Source organism: Heptranchias perlo, unplaced genomic scaffold (assembly GCF_035084215.1).
Source record: "Heptranchias perlo isolate sHepPer1 unplaced genomic scaffold, sHepPer1.hap1 HAP1_SCAFFOLD_223, whole genome shotgun sequence".
NCBI lineage: Eukaryota > Metazoa > Chordata > Chondrichthyes > Hexanchiformes > Hexanchidae > Heptranchias > Heptranchias perlo.
In genome coordinates this window covers 168,647-192,412 of record NW_027139237.1, presented here as the reverse complement: position 1 = coordinate 192,412, position 23,766 = coordinate 168,647, and the positions used below count along the sequence as shown (strand labels likewise).

The window sequence follows — 23,766 nt, the reverse complement described above, 5'->3', positions numbered from 1 at the left end:
TGGGTGGGAAGGCGGGGTCGAGGGTTTGAGTGGGATGGCGGAGTCGAGGGTTTGGGTGCGATGGTGGGGTTGAGGGTTTGCGTGCGATGGTGGGGTTGAGGGTTTGGGTGGGAAGGTGGGGTTGAGGGTTTGGGTGGGATGGTGGGGTTGAGGGTTTGGGTGGGAAGGTGGGGTTGAGGGTTTGGATGGGATGGTGGGGTTGAGGGTTTGGATGGGAAGGTGGGGTTGAGGGTTTGGGTGGGAAGGTGGGGTTGAGGGTTTGGGTGGGATGGTGGGGTTGAGGGTTTGGATGGGAAGGTGGGGTTGAGGGTTTGGGTGGGAAGGTGGGGTTGAGGGTTTGGGTGGGAAGGTGGGGTTGAGGGTTTGGGTGGGATGGTGGGGTTGAGGGTTTGGGTGGGATGGTGGGGTTGAGGGTTTGGATGCGATGGTGGGGTTGAGGGTTTGGATGCGATGGTGGGGTTGAGGGTTTGGGTGGGATGGTGGGGTTGAGGGTTTGGGTGGGATGGTGGGGTTGAGGGTTTGGGTGCGATGGTGGGGTTGAGGGTTTGGATGCGATGGTGGGGTTGAGGGTTTGGGTGGGATGGTGGGGTTGAGGGTTTGGGTGGGATGGTGGGGTTGAGGGTTTGGGTGGGATGGTGGGGTGGAGGGTTTGGGTGGGATGGTGGGGTGGAGGGTTTGGATGCGATGGTGGGGTTGAGGGTTTGGGTGGGATGGTGGGGTTGAGGGTTTGGATGCGATGGTGGGGTGGAGGGTTTGGGTGGGATGGTGGGGTGGAGGGTTTGAGTGGGAAGGCGGGGTCGAGGGTTTGAGTGGGAAGGCGGGGTCGAGGGTTTGAGTGGGAAGGCGGGGTCGAGGGTTTGGGTGGGAAGGCGGGGTCGAGGGTTTGAGTGGGAAGGTGGGGTCGAGGGTTTGGGTGGGATGGTGGGGTCGAGGGTTTGAGTGGGAAGGTGGGGTCGAGGGTTTGGGTGGGAAGGCGGGGTCGAGGGTTTGAGTGGGAAGGTGGGGTCGAGGGTTTGAGTGGGAAGGTGGGGTCGAGGGTTTGGGTGGGAAGGTGGGGTCGAGGGTTTGGGTGGGATGGTGGGGTCGAGGGTTTGAGTGGGAAGGTGGGGTCGAGGGTTTGGGTGGGAAGGCGGGGTCGAGGGTTTGAGTGGGAAGGTGGGGTCGAGGGTTTGGGTGGGATGGTGGGGTCGAGGGTTTGAGTGGGAAGGTGGGGTCGAGGGTTTGGGTGGGATGGTGGGGTCGAGGGTTTGGGTGGGAAGGCGGGGTCGAGGGTTTGAGTGGGAAGGTGGGGTCGAGGGTTTTGAGTGGGAAGGTGGGGTCGAGGGTTTGAGTGGGAAGGCGGGGTCGAGGGTTTGAGTGGGAAGGTGGGGTCGAGGGTTTGGGTGGGAAGGCGGGGTCGAGGGTTTGGGTGGGAAGGCGGGGTCGAGGGTTTGGGTGGGAAGGCGGGGTCGAGGGTTTGGGTGGGAAGGCGGGGTCGAGGGTTTGAGTGGGAAGGCGGGGTCGAGGGTTTGGGTGGGAAGGCGGGGTCGAGGGTTTGGGTGGGAAGGCGGGGTCGAGGGTTTGGGTGGGATGGTGGGGTCGAGGGTTTGAGTGGGAAGGCGGGGTCGAGGGTTTGAGTGGGAAGGCGGGGTCGAGGGTTTGGGTGGGAAGGCGGGGTCGAGGGTTTGGGTGGGAAGGCGGGGTCGAGGGTTTGGGTGGGATGGTGGGGTCGAGGGTTTGGGTGGGATGGTGGGGTCGAGGGTTTGGGTGGGAAGGCGGGGTCGAGGGTTTGAGTGGGAAGGCGGGGTCGAGGGTTTGGGTGGGAAGGCGGGGTCGAGGGTTTGAGTGGGAAGGCGGGGTCGAGGGTTTGGGTGGGAAGGCGGGGTCGAGGGTTTGGGTGGGAAGGCGGGGTCGAGGGTTTGGGTGGGAAGGCGGGGTCGAGGGTTTGGGTGGGAAGGCGGGGTCGAGGGTTTGGGTGGGAAGGCGGGGTCGAGGGTTTGGGTGGGAAGGCGGGGTCGAGGGTTTGGGTGGGAAGGCGGGGTCGAGGGTTTGGGTGGGAAGGCGGGGTCGAGGGTTTGAGTGGGAAGGCGGGGTCGAGGGTTTGGGTGGGAAGGCGGGGTCGAGGGTTTGAGTGGGAAGGCGGGGTCGAGGGTTTGGGTGGGAAGGCGGGGTTGCTGCTATTGTCACTTTAATCCCAGGGGCTTTAATTTTGCCAACAAGTCTATTATGTGGCACTTTATCAAATACCTTTTGAAAGTCCATATACACAACATCCACCGGACTCCCCTCATCAACCCTCTCCGTTACTTCATCAAAGATCTCAAGCAAGTTAGTGAGACACGATTTTCCTTCATTTAATCCGTGCTGACTTCCATTTATTGGCCCAGACTTTTCCCAGTGCTAATTAATTTTGTCCCGGATTATTGTACCTAAAAGTTTCCCCACACCGACGTTAGGCTGACCGGCCTGTAATTGTCGGGTTTATCCCTCTCCCCTGTTTTGAACAGGGGTGTAACATCTGGCACCGCCCCCATATCGAAGGAGGATTGGAAGATTGTGGCCAGAGCCTCCGCAATTTCCACCCTTACTCCCCTCAGTAACCGAGGTTCATCCCATCAGGACTGGGTGACTTTTCCACTTCCAGTACTGTCAATCTTTTAAGTACCTCCTTTATCTATTATTCTCCTCTCCAATATCGCTACTACCTCCCCCTTCACTGCTACAATGGCAGCATCCTCTTCTCTAATCTATTCTCGTACTCTTTCTTTGCCCCTCTTATTCTCTTTTTTCGATCGCCTCTGTACTTTCTGTATTCAGCCTGGTTCTCTACTGTATTATCAACCTTACATTTGTCATAAGCCTCCTTTTTCTGTTTGATTTTAATCTATATCTTTAGTCATCCAGGGAGCTCTAGCTTTGGATGTCCTTTCCTTTCCCCCTTGTGGGAATGTGTCTGCTCTGTACCCGAACAAGCTCCTCCTTGAAGATCTCCCATTGTTCAATTATTGTTTTGCCTATCCAATTTTTGACTCCAATCCACCTGGGGAAGATCCCTTTTTAACTCCCTGAAATTAACCCTCCTCCAGTTGAGTATTTTCACATTTGATTGTTCCTTGTCCTTTTCCATAACTACTCTAAACCTAATGATATTGTGATCACTGTTCCCCAAATGCTCCCCCATTGAAACAGGCTTCCTTCCTCGTTGGGCTAGAAACACACTGATCAAGAAAGTTCCCTTGTATACATTTCAGGAATTCCTCCCCCTCATTGCCCTTCACACTATTACTGTCCCAGTCTATATTGGGATAATTAAAGTCCCCCCTTATCACCACTCTATAGTTCTTGCATCTTTCTGTAATTTGCCTGTAAATTTGCTCCTCTATCTCCTTCCCAATAGTTGGTCACATATAGTATACACCCAGTAGTGTAATCGTTCCTGTTTTGTTCCTTAATTCAAACCAAATAGATTCTGTCTTTCACCCCTCAACTACACCATCCCTTTCCAGTGCTATAATAGTTTCTTTGATCAATACTGCCCCCCCTCTCCTTTCTTTCCTTCCCTATCTTTCCAAAATACCTTGTAGCCGGGAATATTAAGTACCCATCCCTCCGCTTTGAGCCAGGCCTCTGTTATTCCCACTTTATCTTAGGATGTGAAGGCCTTAGAGAGGGTGCTGAAGAGTTTTACTCGACTGGTTCCAGGGATGAGGGACTTCAGTTACGTGGATAGACTGGAGAAGCTGGAATTGTTCTCCTTGGAACAGAGACGTTTGCGAGGAGATTTGATCGAGGTGTTCAAAATCATGAGGGGTCTAGACAGAGTTGATAGAGAGAAACTGTTCCCATTGGCGGAAGGGTCAAGAACCAGAGGTCACAGATTTAAGGTGATTGGCAAAAGAACCAAAGATGACATGAGGAAAAATTTTTTTACCCAGCGAGTGGTTAGGATCTGGAATGCACTGCCCGAGGGGGTGGAGGCAGATTCAATCATGGCCTTCAAAAGGGAACTGGATAAGTACTTGAAGGGAAAAGATTTGCAGGGCTACGGGGATAGGGCAGGGGAGTGGGACTGGCTGGATTGCTCTTGCAGAGAGCCGGCACGGGCTCGACTGGCCGAATGGCCTCTTTCTGTGCTGTAACCATTCCATGATTCTGCAGTCCCATGTGGCGACTTGATCCTGCAGCTCACCAACCTTATTTACCAGGTTACGTGCATTTACACACATGCACTCCAATCTCATCTTAGACTGTCTCGCATTTCCCTCCTGTTTGATCCCTCCTCTTTCTGAACTATACCTTACTCGAGCTTTATTTGTTCACCCCAGTCCTCTGTGCATCTTGTTTCTCCTCTCTAATGCTTCATCCTGGTGTCCATCTCCCTGCCAAATTGGTTTAAACTCTCCCCGATAGCACTAATTAACCTTCCTGCGAGGACATTGGTCCCAGCTCTGTTGAGGTGCCACCCGACCACAGATCCCTCCTGCCCCAGAACTGGTCCCAATGCCCCAGGAATCTGGTGCCCTCCCTCCTGCACCATGTCTCCAGCCACACATTAACCTGCCTTACTCTACTATTCCTATACTCACTAGTGTGGCACTGGGAGTAATCCAGAGATTACTACCTTCGAGGTCCTGCTTCTTAACTTCCTCCCTAGCTCCTGAAACTCTGACTGCAGGACCTCATCCCCTTCCCTTCCTCTGCCATTGGTTCCCACATGGACCACGACTTCTGGCTGCTCCCCTTACCCCCTCAAAATGTTCTGCACCCTCTCAGTGATGTCCTTATGGTGAGAAGGTGGGTAGGTGAGATTGAGGGATATGGTGAGAAGGTGGGTAGGTGGGGTTGGGGGATGTGGTGGGTTGGTGGGATTGAGGGATGTGGTGAGAAGGTGGGTAGGTGGGATTAAGGGAAATGGGGAAAAGGTGGGTAGGTTGGTTTGGGGGATGTGGTGAGAAGGTGGGTAGGTTGGTTTGGGGGATATGGGGAGGAGGTGGGTCGGTTGGTTTGGGGGATATGGGGAGGAGTTCAGTCGGTGGGATTGAGGATATGGGGAGATGACTGGGGGCTGACCTATCACAAATGTCCGGGTTTGTTGTGCCTGAGACCCATTTTTGTTCCTGTACCTTTGCATTTCTAACCAATAATATTTTATCTTTTTCTCAGGATTCCACAAAGAAAGAAGTTGCAGGCCAAGACAAGCCGACGATGTCAATAACTCAGCTCGCGGTGAAAAAAGACGATTTCAAGATCGCAAAAAGGGGTAAGTTTCATGAAGCAAGTGAGGCCTGTGTGCATCTGGAAAGGCAAAAGACAGTTCAGTGTATTGAAGGAAGGGTCTTCGTCCATATCTCCACCTGCAAGTCTCCTGTTAAAGTTCAACACATTCTGGCAGCCTCCGTCCACAGCTGGAGTTTGGCAGCCTCGGTCCACAGCTGGAGTTTGGCAGCCTCGGTCCACAGCTGGAGTTTGGCAGCCTCGGTCCACAGCTGGAGTTTGGCAGCCTCGGTCCACAGCTGGAGTTTGGCAGCCTCGGTCCACAGCTGGAGTTTGGCAGTATCAATGCACGTCATGGCGGGTGGGGGGTCAGAGTTGGGACAGGGAGGGGAGGGAATTGCAAGTCAGAACCTTTCCTTTTGCGAGGTGTGATGTTGCGATTTCGAGTGCCATCTCTCCAGGGGATCTCCTCGGGTTCATCAAGTGTAAACGGGCCTGCACACGTTTTGCTGTCACTGGTCCTCACAGTGAGTTCGGGTGTTGGTGGGTCACTGGCCCAGACTCACACTCACACTCACACCGGCCCAGACTCAGACTCACACTCACACCGGCCCAGACTCACACTCACACTCACACCGGCCCAGACTCACACTCACACTCACACCGGCCCAGACTCACACTCACACTCACACTGGCCCAGACTCACACTCACACCGGCCCAGACACACACTCACACTCACACTCACACTGGCCCAGACTCACACTCACACCAGCTCACACTCACACTCACACTCACACTGGCCCAAACTCAGACTCACACTGACACTCACACTGGCCCAGATTCACACTCACACTCACACCGGCCCAGACTCACACTCACACTCACACTGGCCCAGACTCAGACTCACACTCACACCGGCCCAGACTCACTCTCACACTCACACTGGCCCAAACTCACACTCACACTCACACCGGCCCAGACTCACACTGACACTCACACCGGCCCAGACTCACATTCACGCTGGCCCAGACTCACACTCACACTCACACCGACCCAAACTCACACTCACACTCACACCGGCCCAGACACACACTCACACTGGCCCAGACTCACACTCACACTCACACCGACCCAAACTCACACTCACACTCACACCGGCCCAGACACACACTCACACTGGCCCAGACTCACGCTCACACCGGCCCAGACTCACATTCACACCGGCCCAGACTCACACTCACACTCACACCTGCCCAGACTCACACTCACACCGGCCCAGACTCAGACTCACACTCACACCGGCCCAGACTCACACTCACACTCACACTGGCCCAGACTCACACTCACACTCACACCGGCCCAGACTCACGCTCACACTGACACTCACACCGGCCCAGATTCATACTCACACTCACACTGGCCCAGACTCACTCTCACACTCACACTGGCCCAAACTCAGACTCACACTCAGACTCACACCGGCCCAGACTCACACTCACACTCACACCGGCCCAGACTCACATTCACACTCACACCGGCCCAGACTCACACTCACACCGGCCCAGACTCACACTCACACTCACACTCACACCGGCCCAGACACACACTCACACTCACACTGGCCCAGACTCACACTCACACTCACACTGGCTCAGACTCACACTCACACTGGCCCAAACTCAGACTCACACTGACACTTACACCGGCCCAGACTCACACTCACACTCACACTCACACCGGCCCAGACTCACTCTCACACTCACACTGGCCCAAACTCAGACACACTCACACTCACACCGGCCCAGACTCACACTCACACTCACACCGGCCCAGACTCACACTCACACTGGTCCAGACTCACTCTCACACTCACACTGGCCCAAACTCAGACACACACTCACACTCACACCGGCCCAGACACACACTCACACTCACACTGACCCAGACTCACACTCACACCGGCCCAGACTCACACTGACACTCACACCGGCCCAGACTCACACTGACACTCACACCGGCCCAGACTCACACTCACACTCACACTCACACCGGCCTAGACTCTCACTCACACTCACACCGGCCCAGACTCACTCTCACACTCACACTGGCCCAAACTCAGACTCACACTCAGACTCACACCGGCCCAGACTCACACTCACACTCACACTCACACCGGCCCAGACACACACTCACACTCACACTCACACTGGCCCAGACTCACACTCACACTCAAACTGGCTCAGACTCACACTCACACTCACACTGGCCCAAACTCAGACTCACACTGACACTCACACCGGCCCAGACTCACACTTACACTCACACCGGCCCAGACTCACTCTCACACTCACACTGGCCCAAACTCAGACACACACTCACACTCACACTGGCCCAGACTCACACTCACACCGGCCCAGACTCACACTGACACTCACACCGGCCCAGACTCACACTGACACTCACACCGGCCCAGACTCACACTCACTCTCACACCAGCCCAGACACACACTCACACTCACACAGGCCCAGACTCACACTCACACTCACACCGGCCCAGACTCACACTCACACTCACACTCACACCGGCCCAGACACACACTCACACTCACACTGGCCCAGACTCACACTCACACTCACACCGGCTCAGACTCACACTCACACTCACACTGGCCCAAACTCAGACTCACACTGATACACACACTGGCCCAGACTCACGCTCACACTGGCCCAGACTCACACTCACACTCACACCGGCCCAGACTCACACTCACACCGGCCAAGACTCACACTCACACTCACACCGGCCCAGACTCACACTCACACTCACACTGACTCAGACTCACACTCACACCGGCCCAGACTCACGCTCACACTGACACTCACACCGGCCCAGATTCATACTCACACTCACACCGGCCCAGACTCACTCTCACACTCACACTGGCCCAAACTCAGACTCACACTCAGACTCACACCGGCCCAGACTCACACTGACACTCACACCGGCCCAGACTCACATTCACACCGGCCCAGACTCACACTCACACTCACACCGGCCCAGACACACAATCACGCTCACACTGGCCCAGACTCACACTCACACTCACACTGTCTCAGACTCACACTCACACTCACACTGGCCCAAACTCAGACTCACACTGACACTCACACCGGCCCAGACTCACACTCACACCGGCCCAGACTCACACTCACACCGGCCCAGACTCACTCTCACACTCACACTGGCCCAAACTCAGACTCACACTCACACCGGCCCAGACTCACACTCACACCGGCCCAGACTCACGCTCTCACTCACACTCACACTCACACCGGCCCAGACTCTCACTCACACTCACACCGGCCCAGGCTCACACTCACACCGGCCAAGACTCACACTCACACTCACACCGGCCCAGACTCACACTCACACTGACTCAGACTCACACTCACACCGGCCCAGACTCACGCTCTCACTCACACTCACACCGGCCCAGACTCTCACTCACACTCACACCGGCCCAGGCTCACACTCACACTGGCCCAAACTCAGACTCACACTCACACCGGCCCAGACTCACTCTCACACTGGCCCAAACTCAGACACACACTCAGACTCACACCGGCCCAGACTCACACTGACACTCACACCGGCCCAGACTCTCACTCACACTCACACCGGCCCAGACTCTCACTCACACTCACACCGGCCCAGGCTCACACTCACACTCACACCGGCCCAGACTCACACTGACACTCACACCGGCCCAGACTCACACTCACACTGGCCCAGACTCACTCTCACACTCACACTGGCCCAAACTCAGACTCACACTCACACCGGCCCAGACACACACTCACACTCACACTGGCCCAGTCTCACACTCACACCGGCCCAGACTCACACTGACACTCACACCGGCCCAGACTCACACTGACACTCACACCGGCCCAGACTCACACTCACACTCACACCGGCCCAGACTCACACTCACACTCACACCGGCCCAGACTGACACTCACACCGGCCCAGACTCAGACTCACACTCACACTGGCCCAGACTCACACGCACACTCACACTCACACCGGCTCAGACTCACACTCACACTCACACCGGCCCAGACTCACACTCACACCGGCCCAGACTCACACTCACACTCACACCGGCCCAGACTCACACTCACACTCACACTGGCCCAGACTCAGACTCAAACTCACACCGGCCCAGACTCACACTCACACCGGCCCAGACTCACTCTCACACTCACACTGGCCCAAACTCACACTCACACTCACACCGGCCCAGACTCACACTCACATTCACACTGGCCCAGACTCACACTCACACTCACACCGGCCCAGACTCACTCTCACACTCACACCGGCCCAGACTCACACTCACACTCACACTCACACCGGCCCAGACACACACTCACACTCACACTGGCCCAGACTCACACTCACACTGGTCCAGACTCACTCTCACACTCACACCGGCCCAGACTCACACTCACACTCACACTCTTACCGGCCCAGACACACACTCACACTCACACTCACACTGGCCCAGACTCACACTCACACTCACACTGGCTCAGACTCACACTCACACCCACACTGGCCCAAACTCAGACTCACACTGACACTCACACCGGCCCAGACTCACACTCACACTCACACCGGCCCAGACTCACTCTCACACTCACACTGGCCCAAACTCAGACACACACTCACACTCACACTGGCCCAGACTCACACTCACACCGGCCCAGACTCACACTGACACTCACACCGGCCCAGACTCACACTGACACTCACACCGGCCCAAACTCACACTCACTCTCACACCAGCCCAGACACACACTCACACTGGCCCAGACACACACTCACACTCACACAGGCCCAGACTCACACTCACACTCACACCGGCCCAGACTCACACTCACACTCACACCGGCCCAGACACACACTCACACTCACACTGGCCCAGACTCACACTCACACTCACACCGGCTCAGACTCACACTCACACTCACACTGGCCCAAACTCAGACTCACACTGATACACACGCTGGCCCAGACTCACACTCACACTGGCCCAGACTCACATTCACACTCATACCGGCCAAGACTCACACTCACACCGGCCCAGACTCACACTCACACTCACACTGACTCAGACTCACACTCACACCGGCCCAGACTCACGCTCACACTGACACTCACACCGGCCCAGATTCATACTCACACTCACACCGGCCCAGACTCACTCTCACACTCACACTGGCCCAAACTCAGACTCACACTCACACCGGCCTAGACTCTCACTCACACTCACACCGGCCCAGACTCACTCTCACACTCACACTGGCCCAAACTCAGACTCACACTCAGACTCACACCGGCCCAGACTCACACTGACACTCACACCGGCCCAGACTCAGACTCACACCGGCCCAGACTCACACTCACACTGACACTCACACCGGCCCAGACACACAATCACGCTCACACTGGCCCAGACTCACACTCACACTCACACTGGCTCAGACTCACACTCACACTCACACTGGCCCAAACTCAGACTCACACTGACACTCACACCGGCCCAGACTCACACTCACACCGGCCCAGACTCACACTCACACTCACACCGGCCCAGACTCACTCTCACACTCACACTGGCCCAAACTCAGACACACACTCAGACTCACACCGGCCCAGACTCACACTGACACTCACACCGGCCCAGACTCTCACTCACACTCACACCGTCCCAGACTCTCACTCACACTCACACCGGCCCAGACTCACACTGACACTCACACCGGCCCAGACTCACACTCACACTGGCCCAGACTCACTCTCACACTCACACTGGCCCAAACTCAGACTCACACTCACACCGGCCCAGACACACACTCACACTCACACTGGCCCAGTCTCACACTCACACCGGCCCAGACTCACACTGACACTCACACCGGCCCAGACTCACACTGACACTCACACCGGCCCAGACTCACACTCACACTCACACCGGCCCAGACTGACACTCACACCGGCCCAGACTCAGACTCACACTCACACTGGCCCAGACTCACACTCACACTCACACCGGCTCAGACTCACACTCACACCGGCCCAGACTCACACTCACACTCACACTGGCCCAGACTCAGACTCAAACTCACACCGGCCCAGACTCACACTCACACCGGCCCAGACTCACTCTCACACTCACACTGGCCCAAACTCACACCGGCCCAGACTCACACTCACATTCACACTGGCCCAGACTCACACTCACACTCACACCGGCCCAGACTCACTCTCACACTCACACCGGCCCAGACTCACACTCACACTCACACTCACACCGGCCCAGACACACACTCACACTCACACTGGCCCAGACTCAGACTCACACTCACACTGGCCCAAACTCAGACTCACACTGACACTCACACCGGCCCAGACTCACACTCACACTCACACCAGCCCAGACTCACTCTCACACTCACACTGGCCCAAACTCAGACTCACACTCACACCGGCCCAGACTCACAGTGACACTCTCACCGGCCCAGACTCACACTCACACTGGCCCAGACTCACACTCACACCTGCCCAGACTCACACTCACACCGGCCCAGACTCAGACTCACACTCACAACGGCCCAGATTCACACTCACACTCACACTGGCCCAGACTCACACTGACACTCACACTGGCCCAGACTCACACTCACACTCACACCGGCCCAGACTCACACTCACACTCACACTGGCCCAGACTCACACTCACACCGACCCAGACTCACAGTCACACTCACACCGGCCCAGACTCACACTGACACTCACACTGGCCAGACTCACACTCACACTCACACCGGCTCAGACTCACACTCACACTGGCCCAAACTCACACTCACACTCACACCGGCCCAGACTCACACTGACACTCACACCGGCCCAGACTCTCACTCACACTCACACTGGCCCACACTCACACTCACACCGGCCCAGACTCACACTCACACTGGCCCACACTCACACTCTCACTCACACCGGCCCAGACTCACACACACCCTCACACTGGCCCAGATTTACACTCACACTCACACCGGCCCAGACTCACACTCACACCGGCCCAGACTCACACTCACACCGGCCCAGACACACACTCACACTCACACAGGCCCAAACTCAGACTCACACTCACACCGGCCCAGACTCACACTCACACTCACACTCACACCGGCCCAGACTCACACTCACACTCACACCGGCCCAGACTCACACTCACACTCACACCAGCCCAGACTCACACTCGCACCGTCCCAGACTCACACTCGCACCGGCCCAGACTCACACTCGCACCGGCCCAGACACACACTCGCACTCACACTGTTCCAAACTCAGACTCACACTCACACCGGCCCAGACTCACACTCACAACGGCCCAGACTCACGCACACACTCACACCGGCCCAGACTCACACTCACACCGGCCCAGACACACACTCACACTCACACTGGCCCACACTCACACTGGCCCAAACTCAGACTCACACTCACACCGGCCCAGACTCACACTCACACTCACACCGGCCCTAACTCACACTCTCACTCACACCGGCCCAGACTCACAATCACCCAAACACCGGCCCAGACTTACCCAAACACTGGCCCAGACTCAGACTCAGACTCATACTGGCCCAGACTCACACTCACACTCACACCGGCCCAGACTCACACTCACACTCACACCGGCCCAGACTCTCACTCACACTCACACCGGCCCAGACTCAGACTCACACTCACACCGGCCCAGACTCACACTCACATCGGCCCAGACTCAGACTCATACACTGGCCCAGACTCAGACTCACACTCGCACCAGCCCAGGTTCAGACTCACACTCACACTGGCCCTGGCTCAGACTCACACTCACACTGGCCCAGACTCAGACTCACACTCACACCGGCCCAGACTCTCACTCACACTCACACCGGCCCAGACTCAGACTCACACTCACACCGGCCCAGACTCACACTCACACCGGCCCAGACACACACTCACACTCACACAGGCCCAAACTCAGACTCACACTCACACCGGCCCAGACTCACACTCACACTCACACCGGCCCAGACTCACACTCACACTCACACCGGCCCAGACTCACACTCACACTCACACCGGCCCAGACTCACACTCACACTCACACCAGCCCAGACTCACACTCGCACCGTCCCAGACTCACACTCGCACCGGCCCAGACTCACACTCGCACCGGCCCAGACACACACTCGCACTCACACTGTTCCAAACTCAGACTCACACTCACACCGGCCCAGACTCACACTCACAACGGCCCAGACTCACGCACACACTCACACCGGCCCAGACTCACACTCACACCGGCCCAGACACACACTCACACTCACACTGGCCCACACTCACACTGGCCCAAACTCAGACTCACACTCACACTGGCCCAGACTCACACTCGCACTCACACCGGCCCTAACTCACACTCTCACTCACACCGGCCCAGACTCACAATCACCCAAACACCGGCCCAGACTTACCCAAACACTGGCCCAGACTCAGACTCAGACTCATACTGGCCCAGACTCACACTCACACTCACACCGGCCCAGACTCACACTCACACTCACATCGGCCCAGACTCAGACTCATACACTGGCCCAGACTCAGACTCACACTCGCACCAGCCCAGGTTCAGACTCACACTCACACTGGCCCTGGCTCAGACTCACACTCACACTGGCCCAGACTCAGACTCACACTCACACCGGCCCAGACTCTCACTCACACTCACACCGGCCCAGACTCAGACTCACACTCACACCGGCCCAGACTCACACTCACACTCACATCGGCCCAGACTCAGACTCATACTCACACTGGCCCAGACTCAGACTCACACTCGCACCAGCCCAGGTTCAGACTCACACTCACACTGGCCCAGACTCACACTCACCCAAACACCGGCCCAGACTCAGACTCACACTCACACTGGCCCAGACTCACACTCACACTGGCCCAGACTCACACTCACACTCACACCGGCCCAGACTCACACTCACACCAGCCCAGACTGACACTCACACACACACCGGCCCAGACTCACTCTCACACTCACACTGGCCCAAACTCAGACTCACACTCACACTCACACCGGCCCAGACTCACACCGGCCCAGACTTACCCAAACACTGGCCCAGACTCAGACTCAGACTCACACTGGCCCAGACTCACACTCACACTCACACCGGCCCAGACTCTCACTCACACCGGCCCAGACTCAGACTCACACTCACACCGGCCCAGACTCAGACTCACACTCACATCGGCCCAGACTCAGACTAACACTCGCACCAGCCCAGGTTCAGACTCACACTCACACTGGCCCAGACTCACACTCACCCAAACACCGGCCCAGACTCAGACTCACACTCACACTGGCCCAGACTCACACTCACACTCACACTGGCCCTGACTCACACTCACACTCACATTGGCCCAGACTCAGACTCACACTCACACTGGCCCAGACTCAGACTCACACTCGCACCAGCCCAGGTTCAGACTCACACTCACACTGGCCCAGACTCACACTCACCCAAACACCGGCCCAGACTCAGACTCACACTCACACTGGCCCAGACTCAGACTCACACTCACACTGGCCCAGACTCACACTCACACTCACACTGGCCCAGATTCACACTCACACTCACACTGGCCCAGACTCACACTGACACTCACACCAGCCCAGACTCAGACTCACACTCACACAGGCCCAGACTCTCACTCACACTCACACCGGTGCCCAGACTCACACTCACACTCGCCCAGACTCACACTCACACCGGCCCAGACTCAGACTCATACTCACACTGGCCCAGAGTCAGACACACACTCACAATCGCACCAGCCCAGATTCAGACTCACACTCACACCGGCCCAGACTCAGACTCACACTCACATTGGCCCAGACTCACACTCCCCCAAACACCGGCCCAGACTCACAATCACACTCACACTGGCCCAGACTCAGACTCACACTCACACTGGCCCAGACTCACACTCACCCAAACACCGGCACAGACTCAGACTCACACTCACACTGGCCCAGACTCACACTCACACTCACACCGGCCCAGACTCACTCTCACACTGGCCCAGACTCACTCTCACACTCACACTGGCCCAAACTCAGACTTAGACTCACACTCACACCGGCCCAGACTCACACTGACACTCACACCGGCGCAGACTCACACTCACACCGGCCCAGACTCACACTCACACTCACACTGGCCCAGACTCACACTCACACTCACACCAGCCCAGACTCACACTCACACACTCACACCGGCCCAGACTCACACTCACACTCACACCGGCCCAGACTCAGACTCACCCAAACACCGGCCCAGACTCACACTCACACTCACACTGGCCCAGACTCACACTCACACTCAAACTGGCCCAGACTCACACTCACACTCACACTGGCCCAGACTCACACTCACACCGGCCCAGACTCACACTCACAATCACACTGTTCCAGACTCACACTCACCCAAACACGGGCCCAGACTCACACTCACACTGGCCCAGACTCACACTCACACTCACACCGGCCCAGACTCACACTCACACTGGCCCAGACTCACACTCACACTGGCCCAGACTCACATTCCCACTCACACTCACATCGGCCCAGACTGAGACTCACACTCACACAGACTCACACTCACACTCACACTGGCCCAGACTCAGACTCAGACTCACAATCTCACTGGCCCAGACTCAGACTCAGACTTACACTGGCCCAGACTCAGACTCACACTCACACCGGCCCAGACTCACACTCACACCGGCCCAGACTCTCAATCACACTCACTCCGGCCCAGACTCAGACTCACACTGTCCCAGACTCACACTCACACTCACATTGGCCCAGACTCACACTCACACTCACACTGGCCCAGACTCACACTCACACTGGCCCAGACTCACACTCACATTGGCCCAGACTCACACTCACCCAAACATCGGCCCAGACTCAGACTCACACTCACACCGGCCCAGACTCAGACTCACACTCACACTGGCCCAGACTCACACTCACACTCACACTGGCCCAGACTCACACTCACACTGGCCCAGACTCACACTCACACTCACAATCACATCGGCCCAGACTCACACTCACACTGGCCCAGACTCACACTCACCCAAACAACGGCCCAGACTCACACTCACCCAAACACCGGCCCAGACTGACACTCACACCGGCCCAGACTCAGACTCACACTCACACTGGCCCAGACTCACACTCACACTCACACCGGCTCAGACTCACACTCACACCGGCCCAGACTCACACTCACACTCACACTGGCCCAGACTCAGACTCAAACTCACACCGGCCCAGACTCACACTCACACCGGCCCAGACTCACTCTCACACTCACACTGGCCCAAACTCACACCGGCCCAGACTCACACTCACATTCACACTGGCCCAGACTCACACTCACACTCACACCGGCCCAGACTCACTCTCACACTCACACCGGCCCAGACTCACACTCACACTCACACTCACACCGGCCCAGACACACACTCACACTCACACTGGCCCAGACTCAGACTCACACTCACACTGGCCCAAACTCAGACTCACACTGACACTCACACCGGCCCAGACTCACACTCACACTCACACCAGCCCAGACTCACTCTCACACTCACACTGGCCCAAACTCAGACTCACACTCACACCGGCCCAGACTCACAGTGACACTCTCACCGGCCCAGACTCACACTCACACTGGCCCAGACTCACACTCACACCTGCCCAGACTCACACTCACACCGGCCCAGACTCAGACTCACACTCACAACGGCCCAGATTCACACTCACACTCACACTGGCCCAGACTCACACTGACACTCACACTGGCCCAGACTCACACTCACACTCACACCGGCCCAGACTCACACTCACACTCACACCGGCCCAGACTCACACTCACACCGACCCAGACTCACAGTCACACTCACACCGGCCCAGACTCACACTGACACTCACACTGGCCAGACTCACACTCACACTCACACCGGCTCAGACTCACACTCACACTGGCCCAAACTCACACTCACACTCACACCGGCCCAGACTCACACTGACACTCACACCGGCCCAGACTCTCACTCACACTCACACTGGCCCACACTCACACTCACACCGGCCCAGACTCACACTCACACTGGCCCACACTCACACTCTCACTCACACCGGCCCAGACTCACACACACCCTCACACTGGCCCAGATTTACACTCACACTCACACCGGCCCAGACTCACACTCACACCGGCCCAGACTCACACTCACACCGGCCCAGACACACACTCACACTCACACAGGCCCAAACTCAGACTCACACTCACACCGGCCCAGACTCACACTCACACTCACACTCACACCGGCCCAGACTCACACTCACACTCACACCGGCCCAGACTCACACTCACACTCACACCAGCCCAGACTCACACTCGCACCGTCCCAGACTCACACTCGCACCGGCCCAGACTCACACTCGCACCGGCCCAGACACACACTCGCACTCACACTGTTCCAAACTCAGACTCACACTCACACCGGCCCAGACTCACACTCACAACGGCCCAGACTCACGCACACACTCACACCGGCCCAGACTCACACTCACACCGGCCCAGACACACACTCACACTCACACTGGCCCACACTCACACTGGCCCAAACTCAGACTCACACTCACACCGGCCCAGACTCACACTCACACTCACACCGGCCCTAACTCACACTCTCACTCACACCGGCCCAGACTCACAATCACCCAAACACCGGCCCAGACTTACCCAAACACTGGCCCAGACTCAGACTCAGACTCATACTGGCCCAGACTCACACTCACACTCACACCGGCCCAGACTCACACTCACACTCACACCGGCCCAGACTCTCACTCACACTCACACCGGCCCAGACTCAGACTCACACTCACACCGGCCCAGACTCACACTCACATCGGCCCAGACTCAGACTCATACACTGGCCCAGACTCAGACTCACACTCGCACCAGCCCAGGTTCAGACTCACACTCACACTGGCCCTGGCTCAGACTCACACTCACACTGGCCCAGACTCAGACTCACACTCACACCGGCCCAGACTCTCACTCACACTCACACCGGCCCAGACTCAGACTCACACTCACACCGGCCCAGACTCACACTCACACCGGCCCAGACACACACTCACACTCACACAGGCCCAAACTCAGACTCACACTCACACCGGCCCAGACTCACACTCACACTCACACCGGCCCAGACTCACACTCACACTCACACCGGCCCAGACTCACACTCACACTCACACCGGCCCAGACTCACACTCACACTCACACCAGCCCAGACTCACACTCGCACCGTCCCAGACTCACACTCGCACCGGCCCAGACTCACACTCGCACCGGCCCAGACACACACTCGCACTCACACTGTTCCAAACTCAGACTCACACTCACACCGGCCCAGACTCACACTCACAACGGCCCAGACTCACGCACACACTCACACCGGCCCAGACTCACACTCACACCGGCCCAGACACACACTCACACTCACACTGGCCCACACTCACACTGGCCCAAACTCAGACTCACACTCACACCGGCCCAGACTCACACTCGCACTCACACCGGCCCTAACTCACACTCTCACTCACACCGGCCCAGACTCACAATCACCCAAACACCGGCCCAGACTTACCCAAACACTGGCCCAGACTCAGACTCAGACTCATACTGGCCCAGACTCACACTCACACTCACACCGGCCCAGACTCACACTCACACTCACATCGGCCCAGACTCAGACTCATACACTGGCCCAGACTCAGACTCACACTCGCACCAGCCCAGGTTCAGACTCACACTCACACTGGCCCTGGCTCAGACTCACACTCACACTGGCCCAGACTCAGACTCACACTCACACCGGCCCAGACTCTCACTCACACTCACACCGGCCCAGACTCAGACTCACACTCACACCGGCCCAGACTCACACTCACACTCACATCGGCCCAGACTCAGACTCATACTCACACTGGCCCAGACTCAGACTCACACTCGCACCAGCCCAGGTTCAGACTCACACTCACACTGGCCCAGACTCACACTCACCCAAACACCGGCCCAGACTCAGACTCACACTCACACTGGCCCAGACTCACACTCACACTGGCCCAGACTCACACTCACACTCACACCGGCCCAGACTCACACTCACACCAGCCCAGACTGACACTCACACACACACCGGCCCAGACTCACTCTCACACTCACACTGGCCCAAACTCAGACTCACACTCACACTCACACCGGCCCAGACTCACACCGGCCCAGACTTACCCAAACACTGGCCCAGACTCAGACTCAGACTCACACTGGCCCAGACTCACACTCACACTCACACCGGCCCAGACTCTCACTCACACCGGCCCAGACTCAGACTCACACTCACACCGGCCCAGACTCACACTCACACTCACATCGGCCCAGACTCAGACTAACACTCGCACCAGCCCAGGTTCAGACTCACACTCACACTGGCCCAGACTCACACTCACCCAAACACCGGCCCAGACTCAGACTCACACTCACACTGGCCCAGACTCACACTCACACTCACACTGGCCCTGACTCACACTCACACTCACATTGGCCCAGACTCAGACTCACACTCACACTGGCCCAGACTCAGACTCACACTCGCACCAGCCCAGGTTCAGACTCACACTCACACTGGCCCAGACTCACACTCACCCAAACACCGGCCCAGACTCAGACTCACACTCACACTGGCCCAGACTCAGACTCACACTCACACTGGCCCAGACTCACACTCACACTCACACTGGCCCAGATTCACACTCACACTCACACTGGCCCAGACTCACACTGACACTCACACCAGCCCAGACTCAGACTCACACTCACACAGGCCCAGACTCTCACTCACACTCACACCGGTGCCCAGACTCACACTCACACTCGCCCAGACTCACACTCACACCGGCCCAGACTCAGACTCATACTCACACTGGCCCAGAGTCAGACACACACTCACAATCGCACCAGCCCAGATTCAGACTCACACTCACACCGGCCCAGACTCAGACTCACACTCACATTGGCCCAGACTCACACTCCCCCAAACACCGGCCCAGACTCACAATCACACTCACACTGGCCCAGACTCAGACTCACACTCACACTGGCCCAGACTCACACTCACCCAAACACCGGCACAGACTCAGACTCACACTCACACTGGCCCAGACTCACACTCACACTCACACCGGCCCAGACTCACTCTCACACTGGCCCAGACTCACTCTCACACTCACACTGGCCCAAACTCAGACTTAGACTCACACTCACACCGGCCCAGACTCACACTGACACTCACACCGGCGCAGACTCACACTCACACCGGCCCAGACTCACACTCACACTCACACTGGCCCAGACTCACACTCACACTCACACCAGCCCAGACTCACACTCACACACTCACACCGGCCCAGACTCACACTCACACTCACACCGGCCCAGACTCAGACTCACCCAAACACCGGCCCAGACTCACACTCACACTCACACTGGCCCAGACTCACACTCACACTCAAACTGGCCCAGACTCACACTCACACTCACACTGGCCCAGACTCACACTCACACCGGCCCAGACTCACACTCACAATCACACTGTTCCAGACTCACACTCACCCAAACACGGGCCCAGACTCACACTCACACTGGCCCAGACTCACACTCACACTCACACCGGCCCAGACTCACACTCACACTGGCCCAGACTCACACTCACACTGGCCCAGACTCACATTCCCACTCACACTCACATCGGCCCAGACTGAGACTCACACTCACACAGACTCACACTCACACTCACACTGGCCCAGACTCAGACTCAGACTCACAATCTCACTGGCCCAGACTCAGACTCAGACTTACACTGGCCCAGACTCAGACTCACACTCACACCGGCCCAGACTCACACTCACACCGGCCCAGACTCTCAATCACACTCACTCCGGCCCAGACTCAGACTCACACTGGCCCAGACTCACACTCACACTCACATTGGCCCAGACTCACACTCACACTCACACTGGCCCAGACTCACACTCACACTGGCCCAGACTCACACTCACATTGGCCCAGACTCACACTCACCCAAACATCGGCCCAGACTCAGACTCACACTCACACCGGCCCAGACTCAGACTCACACTCACACTGGCCCAGACTCACACTCACACTCACACTGGCCCAGACTCACACTCACACTGGCCCAGACTCACACTCACACTCACAATCACATCGGCCCAGACTCACACTCACACTGGCCCAGACTCACACTCACCCAAACAACGGCCCAGACTCACACTCACCCAAACACCGGCCCAGACTGACACTCACACCGGCCCAGACTCAGACTCACACTCACACTGGCCCAGACTCACACTCACACTCACACCGGCTCAGACTCACACTCACACCGGCCCAGACTCACACTCACACTCACACTGGCCCAGACTCAGACTCAAACTCACACCGGCCCAGACTCACACTCACACCGGCCCAGACTCACTCTCACACTCACACTGGCCCAAACTCACACCGGCCCAGACTCACACTCACATTCACACTGGCCCAGACTCACACTCACACTCACACCGGCCCAGACTCACTCTCACACTCACACCGGCCCAGACTCACACTCACACTCACACTCACACCGGCCCAGACACACACTCACACTCACACTGGCCCAGACTCAGACTCACACTCACACTGGCCCAAACTCAGACTCACACTGACACTCACACCGGCCCAGACTCACACTCACACTCACACCAGCCCAGACTCACTCTCACACTCACACTGGCCCAAACTCAGACTCACACTCACACCGGCCCAGACTCACAGTGACACTCTCACCGGCCCAGACTCACACTCACACTGGCCCAGACTCACACTCACACCTGCCCAGACTCACACTCACACCGGCCCAGACTCAGACTCACACTCACAACGGCCCAGATTCACACTCACACTCACACTGGCCCAGACTCACACTGACACTCACACTGGCCCAGACTCACACTCACACTCACACCGGCCCAGACTCACACTCACACTCACACCGGCCCAGACTCACACTCACACCGACCCAGACTCACAGTCACACTCACACCGGCCCAGACTCACACTGACACTCACACTGGCCAGACTCACACTCACACTCACACCGGCTCAGACTCACACTCACACTGGCCCAAACTCACACTCACACTCACACCGGCCCAGACTCACACTGACACTCACACCGGCCCAGACTCTCACTCACACTCACACTGGCCCACACTCACACTCACACCGGCCCAGACTCACACTCACACTGGCCCACACTCACACTCTCACTCACACCGGCCCAGACTCACACACACCCTCACACTGGCCCAGATTTACACTCACACTCACACCGGCCCAGACTCACACTCACACCGGCCCAGACTCACACTCACACCGGCCCAGACACACACTCACACTCACACAGGCCCAAACTCAGACTCACACTCACACCGGCCCAGACTCACACTCACACTCACACTCACACCGGCCCAGACTCACACTCACACTCACACCGGCCCAGACTCACACTCACACTCACACCAGCCCAGACTCACACTCGCACCGTCCCAGACTCACACTCGCACCGGCCCAGACTCACACTCGCACCGGCCCAGACACACACTCGCACTCACACTGTTCCAAACTCAGACTCACACTCACACCGGCCCAGACTCACACTCACAACGGCCCAGACTCACGCACACACTCACACCGGCCCAGACTCACACTCACACCGGCCCAGACACACACTCACACTCACACTGGCCCACACTCACACTGGCCCAAACTCAGACTCACACTCACACCGGCCCAGACTCACACTCACACTCACACCGGCCCTAACTCACACTCTCACTCACACCGGCCCAGACTCACAATCACCCAAACACCGGCCCAGACTTACCCAAACACTGGCCCAGACTCAGACTCAGACTCATACTGGCCCAGACTCACACTCACACTCACACCGGCCCAGACTCACACTCACACTCACACCGGCCCAGACTCTCACTCACACTCACACCGGCCCAGACTCAGACTCACACTCACACCGGCCCAGACTCACACTCACATCGGCCCAGACTCAGACTCATACACTGGCCCAGACTCAGACTCACACTCGCACCAGCCCAGGTTCAGACTCACACTCACACTGGCCCTGGCTCAGACTCACACTCACACTGGCCCAGACTCAGACTCACACTCACACCGGCCCAGACTCTCACTCACACTCACACCGGCCC

The 23,766-nt window shown here is 57.5% G+C and overlaps 1 protein-coding gene across 1 annotated transcript in view; it reads left to right on the top strand.

Annotated features, from left to right (window-relative positions):
• LOC137310130 (leucine-rich repeat-containing protein 71-like) overlaps positions 1-23,766 on the top strand; it is a 114,376-nt gene that overhangs the window by 29,044 nt on the left and 61,566 nt on the right. Inside the window, exon 6 of the mRNA XM_067978100.1 lies at positions 5,155-5,239. Coding sequence (XP_067834201.1) covers positions 5,155-5,239 — 85 coding nt within the window. The remainder of the gene's footprint in view (positions 1-5,154; positions 5,240-23,766) is intronic.